This window comes from Lampetra planeri, chromosome 30 (assembly GCF_965212315.1).
Source record: "Lampetra planeri chromosome 30, kcLamPlan1.2.h2, whole genome shotgun sequence".
NCBI lineage: Eukaryota > Metazoa > Chordata > Hyperoartia > Petromyzontiformes > Petromyzontidae > Lampetra > Lampetra planeri.
In genome coordinates this window covers 7206059-7215230 of record NC_136136.1, presented here as the reverse complement: position 1 = coordinate 7215230, position 9172 = coordinate 7206059, and the positions used below count along the sequence as shown (strand labels likewise).

General features: G+C 52.8%; 1 protein-coding gene across 1 annotated transcript; it reads right to left on the bottom strand.

Annotated features, from left to right (window-relative positions):
- Nucleotides 1-750: 750 nt before the first annotated feature.
- Nucleotides 751-5199, bottom strand: LOC144728717 (uncharacterized). Its single transcript, XM_078608325.1, has 5 exons — nt 5047-5199; nt 4253-4383; nt 3828-4121; nt 3138-3296; nt 751-1768 (listed from the first exon to the last, which is right to left on the bottom strand). The coding sequence occupies exons 2-4, from the start codon at nt 4301-4303 to the stop codon at nt 3174-3176; spliced, it is 468 nt and encodes a 155-aa protein (XP_078464451.1). The 5' UTR covers nt 4304-4383; nt 5047-5199; the 3' UTR covers nt 751-1768; nt 3138-3173.
- Nucleotides 5200-9172: the final 3973 nt, after the last annotated feature.

Below are 9172 nucleotides of genomic sequence, written 5' to 3'. Positions count from 1 at the left end.
ATACTCGTTGGTTCTTTCGGTAAAGTCACGTAGTTATAAAATAAAATAAATCACGACGTTTCGCCCACTTCAGCAAAATAAATGTTCTTGCTGTGGTTTTCCCACCTGATGACGACCGCTTGTGTTGCAATCGAAACGTCGTGATTTATTTTATATTATACCCACGTGACTTTTCCGAAAGAACTAAAGAGTAGTGAAGGAATCGTTGAGGGCATCCGTGCTGACTGCATCTCCACCACTAAGCCCGCAAGCGGCGAAGACTCCCTCGTCATCCGAGATGGCGAGCTGGCATCGCCTCCCCCACACCACACACCCCATCTCCCCCACACCCCTCTCTCCCGCCGCCTGTGTCGTACCTGGCGACCACATGGCGCGACTCCACACGTAGCTCCCCTCGTCCCCCCCCCCCCCGGCTCGCCACAACAGATCCCCTCTGAGCCCCCCACCCTACCACCCACACTGCCCCCCCCCCCCACTCCGTACCCAGCGGCGCTGACTCTGCTTGGTGTTTGAGTGACGCCAAGATTGCAATGCGAACACGAGAATTGGACCTGACATCGGGCCTGGGGTCGCGCTATGATCATTGGAAGGGATAGTACTAGTGGCTGGTTTGTCAGAGTTAGGGCTGGAGTTGGTTAGGGTTACGGGAAGGGTTAGAACTAGTGGCTGGTTTGTTATGGTTTATGGGTGCTACTATTGGCAGGTTGATGATTCGCATCATTAAATCAACAAAAGTTGACAAGTCGCGGGTCAGGTGGGTGCTTTTATGCGCAGAAACCGGTTTCCATTACATGTATGTGCACACGGGACTCATGAATTGACATTATATTTTAGCATCACAGATTTTTTTTTCTTGAAAAATATGCTTACGTAATAATAAGACATTCAACGTACAAAGCATGTAAATCATGTCACCGCATCTCAAGACGCTCACCCACGACACGTTTCGTAGGCGTTCATATCCAGAGACAATCGCCTATCAGATTGACCACACGTCGCAATGGAAGCAAAGGCAGCGAGCGTTGCGGCACTGCGCTACGGAGCATCTGAACGAGCATCTGGCACTCGTTGGAGAAGAACCTGGGTCACGTATCAACGTGAAGATGTCCCTCATGGCCAAAGCCGCTGATAGCGCCTCCAGCGCCGCACCTGCTCGCTGCAAGAGCTTTCTCCCCTCCGCCAGATCCTGCTGCTGCTGTACGGTAGAGACACGAGACTACGTCCAAGATCTGCCCTGACCGTCTTCCACTATCTGGCCTTCGTCTTGTCTTCTCCTTGGTCAACGGCCTCGTAGAGACCACTCCAATGGCTATTTCGATAACCGCCCCTCCACCCATCCCATCCTGCAGAAACGTATCTCACCCAGCACAGCGCGGGTTACCCAAACATATCTCCAGCACTCACCTGCCGTCGGTACAGAGGACCTGGGGCTCGTTACCGGGGACTTGGAATCTCACCTGGTCTCTTAACACAATGGATGTGGCTGACTGAGATACAGGGTGGTGCGGGGAGCAGTAGCGAGGCTTCCCCTGTATCCCATCTCACGGCCACGATAGCGGCTGCTTTGGGCCTGAGGGGGGCTGGGGTGGAGGGGGGGGGGCTGGCTCCCAGGGCCCACGTGGAGTCTCCTGGGCAGGAGGGGGGATTTGGGACCCCCCCCCCCCGCCTCGAGGTGACTCTTCTTGGGCAGGGAGGCCATGAGCGCCAGGGACATCCCCACAGCATCCGGGTTGATGGAGGGAGCAGCGAGGAGGAGCGCGCGGCTCACCTGCCAACAAAGACAAAGAGCCCCTATATAGGCATGTGGACTGTTGGGGTAAGTGCTGTCAGTTCATATTAAGGCCGGAAAGGTACACTACGGGGCTGGGTGGCCACCGTGGTCTCCTCGTCGCCGATATTTTAGACACCGCATCGGGTAATGACTTAAGGCTGAGCCGACCTAGGGTATGCTCAGGACCAGGTTCAAATATCCGTCACTTTTGTTGGTCGTGAACGGGGAATCGAACTCGTGTCGCCGGGTTTCGCAGTGCAGTGCGCTAACCACTGCGCCACCGCTCTCCCACACGCGCGCGGATGAGTGGGTCTCGCATGAACGCGCGGACGCCGCACGAGGCACCTGAATGTCTCTGGTAGCGTAGCGAGGCGGGTGGTGGTGGTGGTGGTGCCTTCGACTGCTGATAACTCTCGACCGGTAACCTCGGTGCACCTTGCGAATGCGCCTGCCGATTTTGTTTTCAAAGTAGCAAGTGCTCCATTAATCCCATGTGGCTCTCCCTCCCTCTCTCTCTCTTGAGGTATGTAAGGGCCGTGTAGAAGGGCCACTGTCCGAAACGTCGCCTTTTATTCACGTCATCCTTTTAAGGCCACCGTGTTTTTGAGGAACATGCTGAGGGTGTTTGTGTTGTTGTCCTCTGAGAAGGAAGTTTGTGGTCTTAATTGGCTCGTGATAATTAATTGACTGCTGAATGAAGGTCCGGTCCCCACTGCGTGTCGCATGTGTGGGGGGACTGTTTGACCATACTTCACCACGCTGGTCATTGCAGGTTGGTGCAGGCGAGGCTCGAGACCGGTTCAGATATCACTCGCCAATGACGATGACCTTGGTCAAACAAATCGAAGCTCCGATTTGTCGACAGCCGAACCTCCGATTAGCACGGTTGGCTACGATGCAAAATAAGTTCAACTTACATATGTGTAGTGCACTAACCACCGTGCCACCGTTCTCCACCTGATTGGTTACTTACATGCTCACACACATGATCATCTCTCTCTTGTACATGTACAGAGTCATCTTATCGATCTACTGCTGGCTGAAGGCTCCCACGCAACTGTGAGGGCTGTGTGGATTAATTGACCAGAATAGACGTCCAAGCATAGAATTGGATTTTGTTCCACTGCGCTCAGCTGTCAGCCGCGTTTCCACTCAGTCGCCTGTGTCTACCTGTCAGTTGCACCGGGGTCACCAATTCAAGTACACTATTGACCAGGCTCAAACTCTGCTTAGCTTCCCTGGCCTGACGAAAACAGGCCCATTGCGGGTGGTTTGTCATAGTTGGCCTCTTGGTGTGTCTGCCTCTTTGTATTTGTGTCTTCATCTATCTCCACCCGATGTGCCTGTGTGTGGAAGTCCGCGTCACCTCTGCCGAGAAGCAGAAGGCGCAGATGCTGAGCCCTCAGAAGCAGCAGATCATGGAGAGCACGGAGGAGGAGGAGAAGGAGGAGGAGGAGGCCAGGTGGACGCGAGGCGCCGCGGGAAGGAACTGGTCCTCGCTGCCCGCCTCGCTTGACGAGTCGCTCTGTGCCACCAACAACAACAACAACCACCATTCGCCGCTAAGTGGTGGTGACATCACCGCGGCGCTTGTGCCAGGCTCGGTGCACATTCTGGCACCACCACAGCAACCGTCACGGTAACGCGACCACCCCAAAGACGCGAAGTCAACTATCATCACGATGATCTAGCAGATGACCACCAACAATCATCGCCGTTATGACACCACCATCGCCACCGCCATCACGAAGACGCCGCATCACGATGATAGATCACCATCAAGATAAAGCAACCGCTAGCTCTACCACTGCGATGACGCAACCATCCCTATCACCATCATCACAACCACCGCCACAAACACCACCACAATAACACCACCATCTATCCCACCACTACCAGCTTTACCACAACCCCGCTCGATACCAAATCCCTACCACCTCGACCATAACTACCATCAACCCACGGGGGAAACCACCATCCCTACCACCACGTCCACAATGATGACTATAACGACGCGACTACCACGACCACCATTCCACTCCCTCGGGGGTCCCACCTCGCGCTCCTCCGCCGAGTCCTCGCTGTTCGAGGCGGAGGAGGAGGAGTCAGTGCTGGAGTCGCTGCTGGAGGAGGCAGTGCGGGATAGCTGTGCCACCCTCGCTTTGCTGCCGTCCATCGATGTCGTCTCGCAGCACGCGGGGAGGCTGCCTGCCTTCTCGCGGAGCTCCGTGGCGGGGCCCGGCCCCACCACGGAGCTCCGCAAGGGCGCCTCCTCGGTGAAGAGCAGCGGACCGGGCTGAGGAACAGGGCGGGCAATCTCGGGGCTTTGTAGGACGCGCGGGTCCAGCACCTGCGGGAGGAGGGGGTCCTGGTCAGCTCCTTCATCTCACCCCTCACCTGTACCACGTGACCCTCGCCTGGGCACCAGGTGAGCCTCAACCTCGTTCACGAGGCCTTCACCTGGTGTCATCTGAGCCTCACCTGCTCCGCACTGGGTAGCCCCGCGGCGCCGTTCAACACGGGGATGTCCATGGAGGATACGGAGCGGGCCAGCTCCTTCTCATTCAGCCAGAGGGGGCGCGACTCGGGGATCAGAGGTTGAGTCACTCTCACTGCGACCCGCAACAACAGCAGCAGCAGCAGCACCATTAACAACAGTCCGTCTCGACAGTATATGCATACATTACATAATTCACAGCCCTTGGTCAATGTACTGATGGACGAAGGCCTTCCCAGGCCGTGTCGGTCATGGGGGTTGCTGGACCATACTTCACCACGATGGTCAGTGCAGATTGGTGACGTGTGCATTCCAAGGACCGACTCAGATATCACTCGCCACTGATGTTAGCTGTGGCCGGGAATTGAACTCAGGTAGCTAATAGTGGAGTGCGCTAACCACCGCGCCACCGCTCCATCTCCAACATAATGCAACATGCTGTAAAAATAACAATGCCCTTTATCCAGGAGAATCTCATTGAGTCATCGTACTCTTTTAAGGGGGTCCCACACTCACCATTTCCATTAATGAGCATTTTGCACTCGCACATTTGCAATTGCATTGTGCCCATTTCATCATCATTATCATTAACGGGGCGTGGTCAATCAACTGCTGGATGAAGGCCCACGCAAGCTGCGGCCACGTCTCACGATCCTGCGACATAACCCACCCGGCATGTGCAGATGCACCGATTCCATTGCTCCCGCCTGTGCTAATCGACGGTACAATTCACTGCATAACCCAGGCTCCTTCCTGAAACCCTCAACCCCGCCTGCACCTGTGTCGGAACGTCAGGATGAAGCGGGAGAAGCCTCGGGCCGTCGCATCCTTCCCGTTGGCAGGGTGGCAAACCGCAGCTGGGACGTTCCCGGTGACAGCAGCCGTTGCCTTCGCCGCTGCTCGATCCCTGGTTCAGGGACCCACCGAGGGGCCGAGGGGGGTCCTAGACGGAGCGAGGCTGCGTGGGTGGAGGTGTGGCTCCCATTGGCTGTGTTACGGCCCCCCCCCCCCGTCGCTCGCTGATCTCTCTACTACCGCCCCTCAGCCGCGGACGCACGAGGAGAGAATTTTAATCAACACGACTGTAACTCGCACACTGCGTCTGCAGAGCGCGGCAGCTCACGTGTGTGGGGAGCGGTAATGGAGTAGCGGCTAGCGTGCTGCGCTACGAAACCCGGCCACCCGAGTTCGATTCCCGTTCACTGACAAAAATAGTGACGGTTATTTGAACCGGTCCTGGGCTTCCCCAAGGTCGACTCGGCCTCAAATGAATATTCGGTGCATTTGTGTGACTTCGCCACCAGGAGACAAAGGCGGCCGGGCATAGTGCTGACCACCCACCTCCTTGTGTGCCGTGCCGGCCTTCATAGTTGCTTGCTAACAGCAATTTCCCCAACAGTCTGTTGAGGCTATATAGAGGATCTTTGTCTTTGTGACAGCAACCGTGATCTATCCGCTGCTGGCTAGAGGCATCCTCCTCAAGCAGTCGCCATCTCCCAGGTCTTTCTCGCAATGCAGCATTCCATCTGGAGCCTATACACGAGATGATTTCATCGCTCTATCTCCGCGGATAATGACTCCTCGGGCGTGTTCGAGACCAATCGCTCCGTTATTGAGACTCGCAAAACCGACCATCAACAATTCTAAATAAAATTCCTGCACGAGCCCACTCTCTTACCTTAACAGTTCACATGATGTCACTAACTTTCGTATGTTCCCTAATCCACGTGTTTTCCTCTTTTCTTATCTCGATCATTTACTACCCTCGTTAACGACGCCTCAAACTCGCGTCGAACAGTCGAGACACGCGACCCCCGTGTGCATCTACAAGATGCAAGCATTTTACAAAATAAATGTCCCTTTGTTGTAGTGCGGGGAAGTGAGGAAGAAGGGCGTGGAGTGGTCAGCACCCCCTCCCAGGGCGGACAGCTCCCGCCCGGGCCACAGGCCTCCGTTGTGGGGGGGGGGGGTGAGGAGGGGGTTATATTCGGTTTCCTCCAGTCAAATTCCAAATGCGTAATTCCAAATGCGTAATTACATCTCGAGAATATATTTTCATTCGCATCTCTTGTAGCGAGCGGCCACTGGCTGTGGTCACGTATCAGAAATGAATACAAAAAACCTGATAGTCGTCCAGACACTCCCTCGCCGGCGGTCTGTCGCCTCCTTATTACTCTCCTATCGCTCCGACATACCCACTGCGTTTACTGTTGCCGTGCAATTCACTCGTTGGGTTTCTCCTCCCCATGCTTGAGGACGCTGTTCGACCGCCTCTCCCGCAGGTCGCAACATTCCTCTTTCCGATCGTTCGATCGCAATGAACGCCTCTTGGACCACGATGGCTACCTGTACCTAGTCATTCGTGCTGCACCGGTGGATCACGTGCCTCGCTGTGATTGTCAATCAAGACGTGTTGGCCTCACCGGAATTCATGCGTGCGTCGGTGTAGCAGCTACACTCGGGACACAACAGCCCGCCTGGAGTAAATGACACGAGTACACACATTGTTTTTCTCCAGATGTGACAAATATATTAAGTTGTTACGCAAACTTATATATGCGTATATTTCGTTTTGCTCGCAATTATTTTCAGCCCAACTATGCAGCTTCCTTAGGTACATCTCTAGGTACAGCGACGATGCACACGTTACCTTCCACAGTATATCTGTTTCATGTGCCCGTAACTTAATTATACGCGATTTAACATTGACTTATGTTCGCGCAATGTAATTTGATTTATCATGTGATGCAATTGACTTTGCACCATTTTCTCTTTGATTAATTCCTGTACGGTAAGTCATCGCTTAACTCGCGGTGTTCACACAACGCGCTTTTGCAACGTTGCGGTTCTTCCATTTGGGAACACTTTTCGCACAGTGTGGAAAGCGCACCGTTATAACGCGAAACGCGCCTATTATAACGCGGTTTCTGAGAGGTCGACGACAAACCACTTTCTTGAGCTGCTCAGCTGAGCGGTTTAATACACTACGCAGAATGACAGTGGGGCAGCGGCGCACCCTCAGCTATGTCCCGTCATCTTACCGTATGTGCGTACATCGTATCTCGCCAAACATGATCGTTTATGGGGACATTTTTTCGCTTAACGCGTTGGTCGCGGCACTTTTCAGGAACGCGTCTGCAACGTCAAACGAAGACTTAATGGACTGAATTTATTGTATTTGCGTTCGTCACATTGGTGACCCAGGCACTTTTTTAAATGACTGTCCTTGTCTCAAGAGCTCACCTAGTAAAAGCAAATGAACGTTGGGCTTTTGGTTACATATCTCATTGATTGACTTTATGTCCACGTACACCCTTGCCCAACGCTCACACCCACCTTGCCAAGCAAGTCCCATCCGTTGAGACCCAAAAGAACACGAAGCTCAACACGTTCGTCATTAACACTGACATTAAAAGAAAAAATAGACGTTTTGGGCAATGACCCCTCTTCATAGCACATTGAGGCGAGAGAGATGGAGTGGATAATCCGTCATTGTGTTAGATCGCTTAAATATGTGTTAAAACCCGCCAACACCCGACACAGCCAACTAGTAAGGTTTGTCACGTAAACAGAACATGCCAATTCGTTACTAAGCCACAACATTAACAATGTGAGTACGACATTTCGACAGTAGTTACAACTAGCTTCATCAGGCCACAGCCAGATTTGTCGATATTTTTACGACAATTTAGATATTTACGCGATCTAACCCAAAAAACCTCTATTATGAATGATATTGGTCGCGAACGCCTACTACGTGTTAAACGGAGAGGATAATAATGGTTGGAGACTGCACTCGTTAACACCGTGAAGCTTGATGAGAATTTGTTTTTAATTTTCGAATCAGTTTTTTAAGTGGAACATGGTTATCAAATGCTATTACCCATATCGTGAAGAGAGGGTCCTTGGCTGTCAAATCGGCAGTTAACTAGCATTGATTCAAGCAAGTCTGAATGCTGATGAGACATTTATATCAAACCCCGGTCCAGAGTTGTGATTGTCTTGAAGCAATGCTACAGACATTGTTACATTCAGAAGGCCGTAGCGGCTGATTTAATACTTTTATATATAGAGAGAGAGACGGATATGTGCAGATGGTTTTTTTGTTTTGTTAATAATAGCTATTGAGTAACAGACAAAACCTGCAATAAAAAAAAACATTTAACATTTAAAGGGCACGGATCTCACCGACTGGGAGGAGTTTACACCCAGGGGGGCGTGGTTAAAATGAAAGAGGAGGGGCCTATAGCCAGACCCGATGCCCAAGAACATGGGGGTGGAGCCCCTACGAAGAGGGGCAGGGATATTCTTATGTTTTTTCGGTAAAGTCACGTAGGTAAAAAATTAAAATTAATAAAATTAAAATTAAAATCACGATGTTTTGGAGGCAACACAAGCTTCTGTCTTCAGGTGGAACCGTCACAGCACGCTTGCTGTATCAAGTGAGAGAAATTCCAAGAACACAGTATTTGTATATATACTGGTTGAGGGTGGGAGGAGCCAAGGTAGGCCCTGAATATTATTTTTGTGAGGTTCGGTGCGGCTGAAGCACCGCTGTTAGGAATGGGCCTTTTGTTGTGTAAGCTAGGTGCGGATGATGTAAAGGTGCGTGTAAATGGGACTGAGCCTGTGTCTAAAGGGGGCGGTGCCGGGTTCTGAGCTCGCGCCGCTTATGCCCAAACAAGGCGACGACTTGGAAGGGACGCGCGCCACGCTCGTGCCCATATAAGGCGACGATGGCTCGAGTCGCCTTCAGTTTCGCTGCGGGGCGCATGGCGACTATTGCTGGCAATGGTCCCGCTTCGCCGCGCCCAACACGAGGAGGGCCGCCCGCCTATCCACCGTGACGGAGGCAAAGGGAGAGAGCCCCCCACCAACAGCCCCCCCCTTGCCCCCCATGAAGC

Bases quoted from the DNA above. Each gene is read 5' to 3' on its own strand.
- LOC144728717 (XM_078608325.1), bottom strand. From the start codon at position 4,303: ATGGACATCCCCGTGTTGAACGGCGCCGCGGGGCTACCCAGTGCGGAG. The intron at 4,122-4,252 runs GTGAGGCTCAGA...CTCCTCCCGCAG, and splicing joins GGCTACCCAGTGCGGAGCAG to GTGCTGGACCCGCGCGTCCT. The intron at 3,297-3,827 runs GTGGGACCCCCG...TTGGTGGCACAG, and splicing joins ACTCGGCGGAGGAGCGCGAG to AGCGACTCGTCAAGCGAGGC.